Source organism: Scyliorhinus torazame, chromosome 26, assembly GCF_047496885.1.
Source record: "Scyliorhinus torazame isolate Kashiwa2021f chromosome 26, sScyTor2.1, whole genome shotgun sequence".
NCBI lineage: Eukaryota > Metazoa > Chordata > Chondrichthyes > Carcharhiniformes > Scyliorhinidae > Scyliorhinus > Scyliorhinus torazame.
Genome location: NC_092732.1, coordinates 29845175 through 29862579, shown reverse-complemented (window position 1 = coordinate 29862579; position 17405 = coordinate 29845175). Strand labels below are relative to the sequence as shown.

The window sequence follows — 17405 nt, the reverse complement described above, 5'->3', positions numbered from 1 at the left end:
CGCAGTGGTCATCACTGATCCCTCGCAGCGCCAGGTACTGCCCTGGGTTCAATTCTGACCTTGGCTGTGTACGGAGTCTGCACGCTCTCCCCGTGTCTGCGTGGGTTTCCTCCGACAGTCCAAAGATTTTTTTTTTTTAATATAAATTTAGAGTACCCAATTTTTTTTTACAATTAAGGGGCAATTTAGCGCGGCCAATCCACCTAACCTGCACATCTTTGGGTTGTGGGGTCGAAACCCACGCAGACACGGGGAGAATGTGCAAACTCCACACGGACAGTGACCCAGAGCCGGTGTCGAACCCGGGACCTCGGCGCCGTGAGGCAGCAGTGCTAACCCACTTCACAGTCCAAAGACGTGTAGGTTAGGTGGATTGGCTGTGCTAAATTGTCCAAAGATGTACGGGTTAGGTGGATTGGCCGTGCTAAATTGCCCCTTGGTGTCCAAAGATGTGCAGGTTAGGTGGATTGGCCGTGCTAAATTGCCCCTTAGTGTCCAAAGATGTGCAGGTTAGGTGGATTGGCCGTGCTAAATTGCCCCTTAGTGTCCAAAGATGTGCGGGTTAGGTGGATTGGCCGTGCTAAATTGTCCCTCAGTGTCCAAAGATGTGCAGGTTAGGTGGATTGGCTGTGCTAAATTGTCCCTTAGTGTCCAAAGATGTGCAGGTTACGTGGATTGGCCGTGCTAAATTGCCCCTTAGTGTCCAAAGATGTGCAGGTTAGGTGGATTGGCCGCGCTAAATTGTCCCTTAGTGTCCAAAGATGTACAGGTTAGGTGGATTGGCTGTGCTAAATTGTCCCTTAGTGTCCAAAGATGTGCAGGTTACGTGGATTGGCCGTGCTAAATTGCCCCTTAGTGTCCAAAGATGTGCAGGTTAGGTGGATTGGCTGTGCTAAATTGCCCCTTAGTGTCCAAAGATGTACGGGTTGCTTTCACAGGGTCAGCACAGACTCGATGGGCTCCCGGAAGGCCTCCGTCGACAGTAGGGAATCTGTGGACTGCCAATGTTTGCGATTGAATTTGCATGTTCCCTCATTCTCAAATTGGGGGATCCAGACAGCATCCACTCCTCAGCCAGAAGGCTATGGGCAAGCTGTTTGACTGCAGCAGGCTTCGCAGCCAAACCAAATCCTGGGGCTGGATTCCCCCAAAATGGGACCAAGTCCCCACGCCGGCATAAAATGAGTTTTACTCCAGAGATTCCTGGAGATAAGATCAGCTGATTCAATGCCCTGCAGGGGGCTGGCAGGGACCTGGAGTGACTCTTGCAGCTTTCGCTACGGATACAGGGCCCCCTGCACTTCCTGTTCGGAGTCCGCTCATGCGCAAGGCGGCGGCCTCGCCGAGCTCCATGTCACACCCGGACAGCGGAGGCAGACACAAAAATTAGACCCCCACCCCCCCCGATGATCTAACTGTGCGAATCTGACCCCCAAACAAGGCCCCCACCTCCCCTGGTGTCCGATCCCCGCTCCCCCCGAAAACCAGGGCGGCTACGGACCCCCACGCCAGCATCCCGACTGGCACTACCAGGTTAGTTCCACGCTGTCGGGAACGCGGCCGGCCAGGAGCGGAGGATCGCTGGGCAGGCCCCTGGCAACAGGCCCCCTTCAGCCACGCGACGCGATCGCACCGATCCCAGGGAGTCGCCCGTCTGGCGCCGGGCCCGATTTTGGCGTGAAACTGGATTGGGGACAGGGGGGGGGGGGGAAAGAGCTGACTGGTGGTGATTTAACCCGAGGATCCCCAGACCTCAGGCCAGGGGCAAGGCTGAGAATACGAGGCCTTCATGGATGTCAGGCGGGGTGGATCAGGGTCTGGCTTGGAACATTCACTCCGTGCCCAAGACTGAAAGGTTGTTTCTGCCGCATACGAGCATCGCCGCCCCCCGAGGACGAGTCCCAAATTGTCTTTCCTCCCCCCCCCCCCAGCCCCCATCTCCTGAATTTCCCAGATTTCTTAATGACTGTTGTATATCGATGGCCACCTCCCTCGTCGACCCTGCCTTTGACAAGGTGCCGCATCGGAGACTGTTAAATAAGAGCCCACAGTGTTCAGGGTAAGATCCTGGCCTGGATAGAGGATTGGCTGACTGGCAGAGAGTGGGGATAAAGGGGTCTTTTTCAGGATGGCAGCCGGTGACTAGTGGTGTGCCTCAGGGGTCTGTGCTGGGACCACAACTTTTCACAATATACATTAATGATCTGGAAGAAGGAACTGAAGGCGTTGTTGCTAAGTTTGCAGATGATACAAAGATCTGTATAGAGGGGCAGGTAGTATTGAGGAAGCAAGGGGGCTGCAGAAGGACTTGGACAGGCCAGGAGAGTGGGCAAAGAAGTGGGAGATGAAATACAAAGTGGAAAAGTGTGAGGTTACGCACTTTTAAAGAAATGGCAGCTTCGGCTATTTTCTTAATGGGGAGATGCTTCGGAAATCAGAAGCGGGCTTGGGAGTCCTTGTTCACGATTATCTTCAGGTTAACGTGCAGGTTCAGTCGGCAGTTAGGAAGGCAAATGCAATGTTAGCATTCATGTCGAGAGGGCTAGAAGACAAGACCAGGGATGTACTTCTGAGGCTGTAATAGGCTCTGGTCAGACCCCATTTGGAGTATTGTGAGCAGTTCTGGGCCCCGTAGCTAAGGAAAGATGTGCTGGTCTTGGAAAGGGTCCAGAGGAGGTTCACAAGAACGATCCCTGGAATGGAGAGCTTGTCGTATGAGGAAGGGTTGAGGACTCTGGGTCTGCACTCGTTGGAGTTTAGAAGGATGAGGGGGGATCTTATTGAAACTTACAGGATACTGCGAGGCCTGGATAGAGTGGACGTGGAGAGGATGTTTCCACTTGTAGGAGAGACTAGAAGCAGAGGACACAATCTCAGACTAAAGGGACGATCCTTTAAAACAGAGATGAGGAGGAATTTCTTCAGCCGAAGGGAGGTGAATCTGTGGAACTCTTTGCCGCAGAAGGCTGGAGGCCAAATCACTGAGTGTCTTTAAGACAGAGATAGATAGGTTCCTGATTAATAAGGGGATCAGGGGTTATGGGGAGAAGGCAGGAGATTGGGGGAAATGAGAAAACTATTAGCCATGATAGAATGGCGGAGCAGCCTCGATGGGCCGAGTGGCCTAATTCTGCTCCCATGTCTTATGGAAACACTTTCAGAATTTGTCCCGTGTTCAGGCCTCTGTAGGACTTGAAGCCAGAACTGTCAGGCCCCCAGTGCGCTGACACCCAGGCCAGGATTTTAGATCCTGTGCGGCCAACAGTGATGGGAGGAGTTGGTGGAGGCACAGACAGGTCTTCCCCCTCCCCAGCCGCCGTGCCAGCCTGGCCAAGCTCGCTGCACAGAATCCAACACCATAAGTAACCCACTGGTTAAAAAGAAAAGCAATAATTTTATGTCATTTTATTTGTCAATTCTTCACAAATCACACAAACCCAGCAAGGTCCAAAAATGCTTCTATAAACCAGGGTGGGCCAAGCTTCGGGACACTGACACACCCCCTCTCTCCCCCGCCCATCTCTCCTGTGCTGCCATCCAGATGCCAAGGGAGCGAATCAGTACCCCTCAGCCAGTCTCTCGATGCCTGGTTGTGTGGCGTCGTGCCCACCCTCAAAGGCCAACTTTCATTTTTAGTGCTGCTTTCTTCTGAAGGAACAGCCTGCAGAGAGAGGAGGGAAAAATCAGACTGAATAAACGCACACCGCCATGGAGGGGCCAACTCGACCCCGACAACATAGTCAGAGAAATGCACGCAACAGCAGACAAACAGGCCACTCGGCCCACCTGGTTTGTGCTGCTACTCCCCACGAGCCTCCTCCTGCCTAACCTCAGGAATCAGCACAACCCAGTCACCAGCTTTCCTCCTCACCCCCCTCCTGTGTTTATCCAGCTTGCCCCACCTTTCACTGTGCTGTTCCCGTGAGAGCGAGTCCCACATTCTCCCCACTCCCCGTGGGAGTGAGTCCCACATTCTCCCCACTCCCTGTGGGAGCGAGTCCCACATTCTCCCCCACTCCCTGTGGGAGCGAGTCCCACATTCTCCCCCACTCCCCGTGGGAGCGAGTCCCACATTCTCCCCCACTCCCCGTGGGAGCGAGTCCCACATTCTCCCCCACTCCCCGTGGGAGCTAGTCCCACATTCTCCCCCACTCCCCGTGGGAGCTAGTCCCACATTCTCCCCCACTCCCTGTGGAAGCGAGTCCCACATTCTCCCCACTCCCTGTGGAAGCGAGTCCCACATTCTCCCCACTCCCCCGTGGGAGCGAGTCCCACATTCTCCCCACACCCACTGGGAGCGAGTCCCACATTCTCCCCCACTCCCCGTGGGAGCGAGTCCCACATTCTCCCCCACTCCCTGTGGGAGCGAGTCCCACATTCTCCCCACTCCCTGTGGGAGCGAGTCCCACATTCTCCCCACTCCCTGTGGGAGCGAGTCCCACATTCTCCCCCCACTCCCCGTGGGAGCGAGTCCCACATTCTCCCCCCACTCCCCGTGGGAGCGAGTCCCACATTCTCCCCACTCCCTGTGGGAGCGAGTCCCACATTCTCCCCCACTCCCCGTGGGAGCGAGTCCCACATTCTCCCCGTGGGAGCGAGTCCCACATTCTCCCCCACTCCGTGTGAGCGAGTCCCACATTCTCCCCCACTCCCCGTGTGAGCAAGTCCCACATTCTCCCCACGGGAGCAAGTCAAACATTCTCCCCACTCCCCGTGAGAGCGGGTCCCACATTCTCCCCCACTCCCTGTGGAATCTCACCCACTACCCGTGGGAGCGAGTCCCACATTCTCCCCCACTCCCTGTGGAAACGAGTCTGACATTCTCCCCCACTCCCCATGGGAGCGAGTCCCACATTCTCCCCACTCCCTGTGGGAGTCCCACACCCAGACTGTGATTCGAGACGTGGCAGTGGGACACAAGCTGGGAAGACAACAGGCACCTGCGTCAGGCTATCTGTTGACGTGACGGACCATTTCCCAACCCTCATGTCACTGTCTGTGCGGAGTCTGCACGTTCTCCCTCGTGGGTTTCCTCCGGGTGCTCCGGTTCCCTCCCACAGTCCAGGGATGCGCAGGTCAGGTGGATTGGCCATGATAAATTGCCCCAGTGTCGAAAAAAAGATTAGGTGGAGTTACAGGGATAGGGTGGAGTGCTCTTTCCGAGACTCGATGGGCCGAGTGGCCTCCTTCTGCAGTGTAAGCTATGATCATGCGAGGAGCCCCAGGAGTGCGCAACCCCACGCCACCTGGGTGCTGCCACCCACACTCATTGCCAACATTTCCCCTCCCCGTCAGGAGCACAGCACGGGCAGCAGGTGGGTCGCAGGGGAGGAATCAGAAGAGGACAGCAAACAAGAACATAGAGCCAGTCTGTCAACAGTGCCGCCACTCCCAGTAAGATCTACTATCGCTTCACGCTAGTTACCGCAGCAACTGGCTCGGTCAAGTGCTTTTCAGCCAGTTACCCAGTGTTTTTTGGGGGGGGGGGTGCTGCTGGAGTGTTAGAGACGGCGGAAAGGCAGCGCTCACCTTCTGTTAACCTGGCTTTTCCTCCGGTGGGCTGGCAGAGAACAGTAGAGCAGCCGACGCACAGCACGACAGTCTGTGCGTGGCTGAACACAGTAGTGATTTTGTAGCAACCTGGGGAACGGCAACATAACAAATCAGGAATAGACAACTTTCAAAATTGGTTGGTATTCAAAAAGGAAACACAAAACGCATTTAAATTTTACACCCCATTACCAAGGCAAATAATTATATTAAGCTCCCTCTCCACTGTCCCCATCAAACACTCCCAGGACAGGTACAGCACGGGGTTAGATACAGAGTAAAGCTCCCTCTCCACTGTCCCCATCAAACACTCCCAGGACAGGTACAGCACGGGGTTAGATACAGAGCAAAGCTCCCTCTACACTGTCCCAATCAAACACTCCCAGGACAGGTACAGCACGGGGTTAGATACAGAGTAAAGCTCCCTCTCCACTGTCCCCATCAAACACTCCCAGGACAGGTACAGCACGGGGTTAGATACAGAGTAAAGCTCCCTCTACACTGTCCCCATCAAACACTCCCAGGACAGGTACAGCACGGGGTTAGATACAGAGGAAAGCTCCCTCTACACTGTCCCCATCAAACACTCCCGGGACAGGTACAGCACGGGGTTAGATACAGAGTAAAGCTCCCTCTGCACTGTCCCCATCAAACACCCAGGACAGGTACAGCACGGGGTTAGATACAGAGTAAAGCTCCCTCTACACTGTCCTCATCAAACACTCCCAGGACAGGTACAGCACGGGGTTAGATACAGAGTAAAGCTCCCTCTACACTGTCCCCATCAAACACTCCCGGGACAGGTACAGCACGGGGTTAGATACAGAGTAAAGCTCCCTCTACACTGTCCCCATCAAACACTCCCAGGACAGGTACAGCACGGGGTTAGATACAGAGTAAAGCTCCCTCTACACTGTCCTCATCAAACACTCCCAGGACAGGTACAGCACGGGGTTAGATACAGAGTAAAGCTCCCTCTACACTGTCCCCATCAATCACTCCCAGGACAGGTACAGCACGGGGTTAGATACAGAGCACGGCTCCCTCTACACTGTCCCCATCAAACACTCCCAGGACAGGTACAGCACGGGGTTAGATACAGAGTAAAGCTCCCTCTACACTGTCCCCATCAATCACTCCCAGGACAGGTACAGCACGGGGTTAGATACAGAGCACGGCTCCCTCTACACTGTCCCCATCAAACACTCCCAGGACAGGTACAGCACGGGGTTAGATACAGAGTAAAGCTCCCTCTACACTGTCCCCATCAAGCACTCCCAGGACAGGTACAGCACGGGGTTAGATACAGAGTAAAGCTCCCTCTCCACTGTCCCCATCAAACACTCCCAGGACAGGTACAGCACGGGGTTAGATACAGAGGAAAGCTCCCTCTACACTGTCCCCATCAAACACTCCCGGGACAGGTACAGCACGGGGTTAGATACAGAGTAAAGCTCCCTCGACACTGTCCCCATCAAACACTCCCAGGACAGGTACAGAATTTGCTCCCTATTTGCCCTCTGCACTACATTGGCCGTCCCCCGTGTGGAGCTGAATAGGATCTTTGGTTAGTGCCGAGTTAAAGGTCAATTTGTGACGGTAGCTAAATGGCTAGTGTGGGAAGGGGTTGGTGCGGAGTCCTTCCATCCCCAGGGATGAGCTGTTATCACACTGCAAGGGGATGGGCTTCGGTGAAACACTCACCGGGACATTTGACATCCATGAAGTAAGAGTTGGGACTTTGCACCAGACGCTTCTTCTTGTGTTTCCGCTTCTCCTCCTCGGGAGACGGATGCAATAAATCCTTAGCCAGCTGGAAACGGGAAAGAGAGAGCGAGAGATTACAGACCGTCAGCCACCAGACCCCCTTTCTTCTCCCCCCCCCACCCCGAGCAAACATCGGAGGCAATTTCAGCCGCGGTCCACCAGGGGGTTCACGAAGGCAGTTAGGGGCGAACACTCGCAGATAATTTTTTTTTTTTTTTTTTTTTAAAACAAGCAATGGGGAACAAATCATTCACCCTGCAGCCAGCCATGGAACAGACCTCCCGAACTCTCATTCAGGCAGTCCCCGCCTCGGAAACCAAGGCACTGCTGGGACTGTACAGACTGGAATCCATCGCGCAACACTTGAAAAGTCACCCGGGTTCGATTCCCGGCCCTGGGTCACTGTCCGTGTGGAGTTTGCACATTCTCCCCGTGTCTGCGTGGGTCTCACCCCCACAACCCAAAGATGTGCAGGCTAAAATAATTGGGTACTCTAAAGTCAACAGACTTCCCCAAACTGATACGGCAAAACCAGGCAGAGCTGCCACTTTCGTGGTATGTAATACTCGGGGAGAAAATGGGCGGCAGCAACACTATCTGGTTACGGATCACAGGACACTCCTGGTGGAACCTGACACTCCTTGCTCAGTCATTGTTTAATTAAAAAAACAAACAGAAGGAGGCGGAGAGTGTAAACATCGGAATTTAATCTTTAGGGAGCAGATTATCTGTGAACCATTAATGAAAACAAGGACGCAGGAAGCGGAGAAAAATAACAAGAGTTTATAAAACCCTATGTGGTGGGGGAAGGGGGGTGAGACAGAGGTTAGCACCGCTGCCTCTCAGCGCCAGGGTCCCGGGTTCGATTCCAGCTTGGGTCACTGTCTGTGCGGAGTCTGCACGTTCTCTCCGTGCCTGCGTGGGTTTCCTCCGGGTGCTCCGGTTTCCCCACCATCCAAAGGTGTGCAGGTTAGGTGGATTGGCCATGCTAAATTGTCCCTTAGCATCCAAATGTGCAAAGTCGCCATAGTCCCAGGTTTCCCCTTCGAGGGGGGGTCTCGGTCTGGGAGGGGTCGAGCAGCCTCCTCCTGCGCCGGGAGGGGATCCCGCGACCGTCTAATTTCCAACGGAAAGGGGGTCTAGCACATGTACATGACCCCCCCCCCCCAAACAGGGTCTTTTGGGGGGGGGGCAGTCAAGACCACCAGAACGTCCCTGCGCGGAACCAGTTGCGAGGTGGCGGTGAATTTACCGCCACGCTCCCTCCCTTTGGTCCAAGGGGTTGGTGTGGACTGTCCCTTTAAATCTGAACAAACCACCAGCGGCGCGACTGCCCCCTCGCAGCGTTGCCCGGGGTGACCTGTGATTGACAGGTGGCCTTAGCGCCGCCCCCCCTCCACCCCGGCGTTGCCGGGGTGACCCGTGATTGACAGGGAGCCAGAGCGCCGCCCCTTTCCCCTGCGCGGGGCTCGCGGCGTTGCCCGGGTCGATCTGTGACCGACAGGTGGGGCTCGCGGCGTTGCCCGGGGTGACCTGTGATTGACAGGTGGGGTTCGAACGCCGCCCCTTCGCCCTGCGGCGTTGCCCGGGGTGACCTGTGACTAACAGGTGGGGCTCGCGGCGTTGCCCGGGGTGACCTGTGATTGACAGGTGGGGTTCGGACGCCGCCCCTTCGCCCTGCGGCTCGCGGAGTTGCCCGGGGTGACCGGCGACTAACAGGTGGGGTTCGCGGCGTTGCCCGGGGTGACCCGTGATTGACAAGCGGGGTTCGAGCACCGCCCCCTCCCCGTGGAGCTCGCGGCGTTGCCCGGGGAGACCTGTGACTGATAGGTGGGGCTCGCGGCGTTGCCCGAGTGACCGGTGGGGTTCGGGCGCCGCCCCCTCCACCTGGGGCTCGCGCGTTGCCCGGGGAAACCTGTTGCCCCCAGTAACGGATTGGAAAGGGAGGGGGGGGGGGAAGCGCTCTCTCGGCGGCGATTGGTGAGTCGAGCCGCCGCCATCTTTCCCCCTCACTCTCTCTCTCCCCGTGTCGTCTTAAAAAATAAAATGTCTCCCGCAGCGACCGCTCTCCCTCTCCCTCCTTCCCCTCTCTTTCCCGGGACGGGGGGGGGGGGTTTAGCACCCGCCGGCCGCCCTCCGGCCGCCCTCCAGCCCCCTCCTTGCCGCCGCCGACACTCACGGGCATCTTTCGCGTGGAGCCGCTCGCGTGGAAAAGGAAGGCAGGCCGGCCGAGTGCCCGGATATAAGCGGGGTTTCCCAGGGGCCGGAAGCCTGCCCGCGTCACGTCCGGCAGCACCGCCCCCTGTCCCCGGCCGCGCGCCATCCTGGGACGGTCGTGGTATCTCTCATAGGCTAGCTGGCGGCCATTTTGGGCAGGTCACGCTCCGACCGCCAACTCACGTTTCGGCTGGCCGCCATCTTGGGAAGGTCACTGCGCAGCTCACATTGGGAGTGGCCGCCATCTTGGGAAGGTCACTGCGCAGCTCACATTGGGAGTGGCCGCCATCTTGGGAAGGTCAGGCTCATCTCCCACACATTATAACTGGGCCTTTGATCCATTTTTTAAACATTTAGAGTACCCAATTCATTTTTTCCAATTAAGGGGCAATTTAGCGTAGCCAATCCACCTACCCTGCACATCTTTGGGTTGTGGGGGTGAAACCCACGCAGACACGGGGAAAATGTGCAAACTCCACACGGACAGTGACCCAGAGCCGGGATTCGAACCCGAGATAGTCTAGGAACGGTTGCCACCGCCTGTAGAACCCCTGCGCAGACCCTCTCAAGGCGAACTTTATGAACCCTGCCATATCATTTATCCAGGCTTCCACGCTGGGGGGCTTCGCCTCCTTCCACATTAGCAAGATCCTTCGCCGGGCTACTACGGACGCAAAGGCCAGAATTCCGGCCTCTTTCGCCTCCTGCACTCCCGGCTCGAGCAGGAGAAGAAGGGAGAGAGAGCGATCTGAACTTGGCCCCTCACTTTATAGGGTCCCGGGGCTTCCCGCCTCTCGGGGCGGCCCTTGACCCTGAGTCCCAAGTGATTGGACTTGTTCCCAATCACTGGGTTCGATACGTCCAATAACGGGGCGATTCCTCGATCGGGGGGTGGTCGTTCACCTGTCTTTGTTTCGGCCACTGCAGGCGCCGACAGGTCTGGCCCGGCATTCAATTGCTAATATGTTGCAATTGTTCCCGGGGATAGCCGATTAAACTGCAGATGTCTGGGTTGATGTGCTGCTCATGGTCTTGAGTATCGATCTGGGCCGACTTCCCCAGAGCCGAATACGCTATTCTGCCTGCAGCTGTCCGTTTGTGTCCTGTTGGCTGCTTTTCCCATCAGCCTTTTCGGTGAGCCAATTTAAATCGGGTTTTGGACAAATTAATAGGGAATCAGCCATTTTAGGTGGCTACAGCTCCGCGAGATAGTCTAGGAACGGTTGCCACCCCCTGTAGAACCCCTGCGCAGACCCTCTCAAGGCAAACTTAATCCACTCCAGCTTTATGTCGTTTATCCAGGCCTCCAGGCTAGGGGGCTTCGCCTCCTTCCACATTAGCAAGATCCTTCGCCGGGCTACTACGGACGCAAAGGCCAGAATGCCGGCCTCTTTCGCCTCTTGCACTCCCGGCTCGTCCACTACTCCAAATATTGCAAGCCCCCAGCTTGGCTTGACCCGGACTTTCACCACCTGAGATATTGCTCCCGCCACTCCTCTCCAGAACCCCTCCAGTGCCGGGCATGACCAGAACATATGGACATGGTTCGCCGGGCTCCCTGAGCACCTTCCACATCTGTCCTCTACCCCAAAGAACCTACTCAGCCTCGCCCCCGTCAAGTGCGCTCTGTGAACCACCTTAAACTGTATCAGGCTCAGCCTGGCACACGAGGAGGAGGAATTAACCCTACCTAGGGCATCCGCCCACAGACCTTCCTCGATCTCCTCCCCCAGCGACTAGGGGCTTTTCACATAGAACAGTAAAGAACAGAACAGGCCCTTCGGCCCTCGATGTTGTGCCGAGTAACTTCATTGCCGCCTACTTGTGACAATAAGCGATTTTCATTTCACTTGTAGCCTCCTCTCCCAGGTCCACCAATAACCCTAAGTAATGTGGAGGTGGGCTGGGAGCTTGGAGGTCCAGCGGAGAGAATCAGGTAGCTCATCGGAAAGACGGTACTGCTGACAAGGCAGCCCTCCCTTAGCACTGGCACCAGGAGTGTCGGCCTGGGTGATGGATTCGAGCGGAGTCTCGGACTCAGAGGCGGGGGGAGAGTTATAGTCCACCCACGCCGGAAAAACCAGTGACGTGTCGACCAAGCGGCTCATATTGTCCCTTCCTGCTGTTCGACTTCCAGGTCAGGAGGTCACGATCCCCTCTCTCGTCGTCCAGTCGCCGTTTCTTGCGGGGCTGGATAAATACTTCACCGACAGAGGCTCGCTGACCTCGCCACCCTGCTTCCAGAGCGTCCACTGGATAGTTCTCCAGCAGCGACTCCTTTCCCAGATAGGTGTGGATTTCCGGGAAGAGTCCCCGGGTGGCCAAATGCAAGTTAGGCGAATTGGACACGATAAATTGCCCTTAGTGACCAAAGAAGGTTAGGAGGGGTTATTGGATTACGGGGATAGGGTGGAAGTGAGGGCTTAAGTGGGTCGGTGCAGACTCGATGGGCCGAATGGCCTCCTTCTGCACTGTATGTTCTACGTACCTCTATATGTAACAATCGCTCCCTCAATGCCAGCAAAACTAAAGAGCTGGTCATTGACTTCAGGAAGCAAAGTACTGTACACAGCCCTGTCAGCATCAACGGGGCCGAGGTGGAGATGGTTAGCAGTTTCAAATTCCTAGGGGTGCACATCTCCAAAAATCTGTCCTGGTCCACCCACGTCGACGCTACCACCAAGAAAGCACAACAGCGCCTATACTTCCTCAGGAAACTAAGGAAATCCGGCATGTCCACATTGACTCTTCCCAACTTTTACAGATGCACCATAGAAAGCATCCTATCGGGCTGCATCACAGCCTGGGTATGGCAACTGCTCGGCCCAGGACCGCAAGAAACTTCAGAGAGTCGTGAACACCGCCCAGTCCACCACACGAACCCGTCTCCCATCCATTGACTCTGTCTACACCTCCCGCTGCCTGGGGAAAGCGGGCAGCGTAATCAAAGAACCCTCCCACCCGGCTTACTCACTCTTCCAACTTCTTCCATCGGGCGGGAGATACAGAAGTCTGAGAACACGCACGAACAGACTCAAAAACAACTTCTTCCCCGCTGTCACCAGACTCCTAAACGACCCTCTTATGGACTGACCTCATTAACACTACACCCTGTATGCTTCATCCGATGCCGGTGCTTATGTAGTTACATTGTATATGTTGTGTTGCCCTATTATGTATTTTCTTTTATTCCCTTTTTTTCCCATGTACTTAATGATCTGTTGAGCTGCTCGCAGAAAAATACTTTTCACTGTACCTCGGTGCACGTGACAATAAACAAATCCACTCCAATCCAATTGTAACGGTGTCTGCCGTCATTTGGGAGACCATGGAACTCCCACCAATGGGCTCATAAACAAACCCCCCCCCCCCCCCCCATGCGAAGGGCAATTAGCTCCACCGCCTCAGGGACATACCCCAGGAGAGGTGAAACTCCAACCAGGAAACCTGTAATGGAGATTGAGGCCTAATGGGAGATGGTAGCGGGAGAGGTGATGTCACCGGACTAGTAACACAAAGAGCCCCAGGCTAACACTCTGGGCGACTCTTACCCGCCCCCTCTCTGGAACGGCCCGAGTGAGAGACTCCGATCCAGGGGGCGGCTCGGGATCGGAAACACACGTCGGGCCCTCGCCCAGCGGCGCATCTTTCAGGTGACTCCAAACCCTCCTGAGGGCCCAAGCGGGGAGGTCAAAGGGTGAGGGGTTCCTGACGTTTGGGCAGTTCAGGGTCTCCAGAGAATTTGCACTCCGGGAGGACTCTCCAGATTGGATGAACGCAGAGTTGACCGCCCAGCCTCGCGAGGAATTATCTGCCGAGGTTGTCCACGTTATGGGGGGGGGGGGGGGAAGGGTTGGCCTTCATCGGCTGCAATGACCAGCGCTGGGGGCCAAGCGGAGAGCGTGGCAGGTGCTACAGCAATGCAATTCTATCCTCCATGCCCCGAGCACCAACCGACTTCTCTCGCTGCAGGTCACAGCTCTGCGGAGCCAGCTGTTCAACATGGCCGCCGGCCCGGCTCCCAGACATCCCCTCAGCAACAACTGTCGGCAAACGCAGCCCCTCAACAACACGGACATCAAAGGTTCCTCCTCATTGGGTGAGTGCCCTTCGAGGCACAACTCAGTGGCATCTTTCGGAGATCAGATGTTGAGGGGGTGGCAGCTGTGGCAAACGGGGCAGCGCTCTCGCCAGGGCGCAGAGCGTCATGAGTTCAAATCCCACTCCCGAGAATTGAAAGCCTAATGAAGGCCGACACTCACAGTGTCAGTGCTGAGGGAGCACCGAACTGTGGGAGGGCCAGTACTGAGGGAGCGCCGTACTGTGGGAGGGTCAGTACTGAGGGAGCGCCGTACTGTGGGGGGTCAGTACTGAGGGAGCGCCGCGCTGTCAGAGGGTAAGTACTGAGGGAGCGCCGCACTGTGGGAGGGTCAGTACTGAGGGAGCACCGCACTGTGGGAGGGCCAGTACTGAGGGAGCCCCGCATTGTCGGAGGGCCAGTACTGAGGGAGCACCGCACTGTGGGAGGGCCAGTACTGAGGGAGCGCCGCACTGTGGGAGGGTCAGTACTGAGGGAGCGCCGCACTGTGGGAGGGTCAGTACTGAGGGAGCGCCGCACTGTGGGAGGGTCAGTGCTGAGGGAGCGCTGCACTGTGGGAGGGTCAGTGCTGAGGGAGCGCCGCACTGTGGGAGGGTCAGTGCTGAGGGAGCGCCGCACTGTGGGAGGGTCAGTGCTGTGGGAGCGCCGCACTGTCAGAGGGTCAGTACTGAGGGAGCGCCGCACTGTCGGAGGGTCAGTACTGAGGGAGCGCTGCACTGTGGGAGGGTCAGTGCTGAGGGAGCGCCGCACTGACGGAGGGTCAGTACTGAGGGAGCGCCGCACAGTGGGAGGGTCAGTGCTGAGGGAGCGCCGCACTGTGGGAGGGTCAGTGCTGTGGGAGCGCCGCACTGTCAGAGGGTCAGTACTGAGGGAGCGCCGCACTGTCGGAGGGTCAGTACTGAGGGAGCGCTGCACTGTGGGAGGGTCAGTGCTGAGGGAGCGCCGCGCTGTCGGAGGGTCAGTACTGAGGGAGCGCCGCACTGTGAGAGGGTCAGTGCTGAGGGAGCGCCGCAGTGTCGGAGGGTCAGTACTGAGGGAGAGCCGCATTGTGGGAGGGTCAGTGCTGAGGGAGCATCGCACTGTCAGAGGGTCAGTGTTGAGGGAGCGCCGCACTGTCGGAGGGTCAGTGCTGAGGGAACGCCGCACTGTGGGAGGGTCAGTGCTGAGGGAGCGCCACACTGTGGGAGAGTCAGTGCTGAGGGAGCGCCGCACTGTCGGAAGGTCAGTACTGAGGGAGCGCCGCACTGTGGGAGGGTCAGTGCTGAGGGAGCATCGCACTGTCGGAGGGTCAGTACTGAGGGAGCGCCGCACTGTGGGAGGGTCAGTGCTGAGGGAACGCAGCACTGTCGGAAGGTCAGTACTGAGCAAGCGCCGCACTGTGGGAGGGTCAATACTGAGGGAGCGCCGCCCAGTGGGAGGGTCAGTACTGAGGGAGCGCCGCACTGTGGGAGGGTCAGTACTGAGGGAGCGCCGCACTGGGAGGGTCAGCACTGAGGGAGTGCCACACTGTGGGAGGGTCAGTACTGAGGGAGCGCCGCACTGTCGGAGGGTCAGTACTGAGGGAGCACCGCACTGGGAGGGTCAGCACTGAGGGAGTGCCACACTGTCGGAGGGTCAGTTCTGAGGGAGCGCCGCACTGTTGGAGGGTCAGTACTGAGGGAGCTCCGCACTTTCGGAGGGTCAGTACTGAGGGAGTGCCGCACTGTCGGAGGGTCAGTGCTGAGGGAGCGCCGCACTGTGGGAGAGTCCGTGCTGAGGGAGCGCCGCACTGTCGGAAGGTCAGTGCTGAGGGAGCGCCGCACTGTCGGAGGGTCAGTACTGAGGGAGCACCGCACTGTGGGAGGGTCAGTACTGAGGGAGCGCCGCACTGTCGGAGGGTCAGTACTGAGGTAGTGCCGCACTGTGGGAGGGTCAGTACTGAGGGAGCACCGCACTGTCGGAGGGTCAGTACTGAGGTAGTGCCGCACTGTGGGAGGGTCAGTACTGAGGGAGCGCCGCATGTCAGAGGGTCAGTACTGAGGGAGCGCCGCACTGTCGGAGATGCTGCGACTCATTTGAGACTGTGAACTGATGCCTTATCTTCTGAAGTGATTGTTGAAGTTCCCACGATTGAAAGCGAAAGGCGCGTTTGTCTTGGGCTAATATTCAGCCCTTGGGGCAGCACGGTGGCGCAGTGGGTTAGCCCTGCTGCCTCACGGCGCCGAGGTCCCAGGTTCGATCCCGGCTCTGGATCACTGTCCGTGTGGAGTTTGCACATTCTCCCCGTGTCTGCGTGGGTTTCGCCCCCACAAAAAGATGTGCTGGGTAGGTGGATTGGCCGCGCTAAATTGCCCCTTCATTGGAAAAAATGAATTGGGTACTCTAAATTTATAAAACAGAATAAAAAATAATAATATTCCGCCCTCAAACAACATAACTGAAAAAAAGTGATATCGCGGCTGGTTAGGGCCTAAGGGGATCTTGCTTTACACAACTGGCTGCAACAGTGACCATGTTTTCAGAGTATTTCATTGACTGCAGGGGGCTTAGGGGCTTGTTGAGGAGGCGAAAGAGATGCACGTCTCTGTGACATGTACTGATCGAGATATTTTCTTTGTGTTTCTAGGTTCGACCCTCAATTTCTGAAAAGCTGTACTGGATCTCCTGAAAGGGGCTGGTTTAGCACCGGGCTAAATCGCTGGCTTCTAAAGCAGACCAAGGCAGGCCAGCAGCACGGTTCAATTCCCGTACCAGCCTCCCCGAACAGGCGGCGGAATGTGGAGACTAGGAGCTTCTCACAGTAACTTCATTTGAAGCCTACTTGTGACAATAAGCGGTTTTCATTTCATTTTTTCATTTCGGTTACCGTCGACCAACTTCCGCCAGGAAATGATGGCACTAACTTCCCTGTAAACACTCTGCACCCCGGCCACACATCTCTGTCTAATAAATTGATGCACTGTCACTTACGACGAGACGAGAGTGGAATGTAATCGAGGCTTTATTGCACAGAGATGTGTGGCCTCCTCCAGCAGCTTACGAAATGGCTGCTGTTCGGAGAGCACACACATTTACACTCCGCCTACTGGGCGGAGCTAGCAGGCAGGGATCTACCCCGTACCTGTAGAACAGGGGCCTTACCGTAATACCCATATATACAATATAATACAACTGTGGAGACTACCACAGCCTCTGCAACCTTAGACAACCCGCCCATTCCTGGTAAAACTTTCCTGAACACGTACCAACCGAGTATCATCCTTCCTGCACACAATACTTCAAAATGGCCTCACCAATGCTCTGTACAACTGAAGCATAACCTCCCTAGTTTTGTAATCAATTCCCCTCACAATAAACGGGAACGTTTTCCCCCTCTTCCTCCCCCCCCCCCTTTCTATCCCCCAGCTCCCGTTGCCCTGTACCCGAACTCGTACCGTGTTATTTACTCCCGATCGCTCCATCCTCTGTGCCTGCTGACCCGACCTCAGCTCCCAATCCCTCACGGCACCAGGGACCCGGGTTCCATTCCGGCCTCGGGTGACGGTCTGTGTATGGAGTTCACACTTTCTCCCTGTGTCTATTTTTGATAGATTTAGAGGTACCCAATTCGTTTTTTTCCAATTGAGGGGCAATTTTGCGTGGCCAACCCACCTCGCCTGCACATCTTTTGGGTTGCGGGGGCGAAACCCACGCAGACACGGGGAGAATGTGCAAACTCCACACGGACAGTGACCCAGAGCCGGGATCTGACCCGGGACCTCGGCGCCGTGAGGCAGCAGTGCTAACCATTGCG

The 17405-nt window shown here is 56.5% G+C and overlaps 1 protein-coding gene and 1 long non-coding RNA gene across 3 annotated transcripts; one reads left to right on the top strand and one right to left on the bottom strand.

Annotated features, from left to right (window-relative positions):
* Positions 1 to 3390: 3390 nt before the first annotated feature.
* On the bottom strand, positions 3391 to 9672 carry LOC140402935 (small ribosomal subunit protein eS27-like). The gene is made up of 4 exons (XM_072490578.1): positions 9497 to 9672; positions 7255 to 7363; positions 5530 to 5640; positions 3391 to 3661 (listed from the first exon to the last, which is right to left on the bottom strand). Exons 1-4 carry the CDS (start codon positions 9638 to 9640, stop codon positions 3633 to 3635), a joined length of 393 nt encoding a protein of 130 aa, XP_072346679.1. The 5' UTR covers positions 9641 to 9672; the 3' UTR covers positions 3391 to 3632.
* Positions 8746 to 16594, top strand: LOC140402936 (uncharacterized). 2 transcript variants are annotated; one of them, XR_011938202.1, is made up of 4 exons: positions 8746 to 8863; positions 8968 to 9036; positions 13507 to 13633; positions 16239 to 16594. It is a non-coding gene; the product is annotated as an uncharacterized lncRNA (long non-coding RNA). The 2 variants fall into 2 exon arrangements; XR_011938201.1 differs by lacking the exon at positions 8746 to 8863 and having other exon boundaries at positions 8902 to 9036.
* The last annotated feature ends 811 nt before the right edge of the window (positions 16595 to 17405 follow it).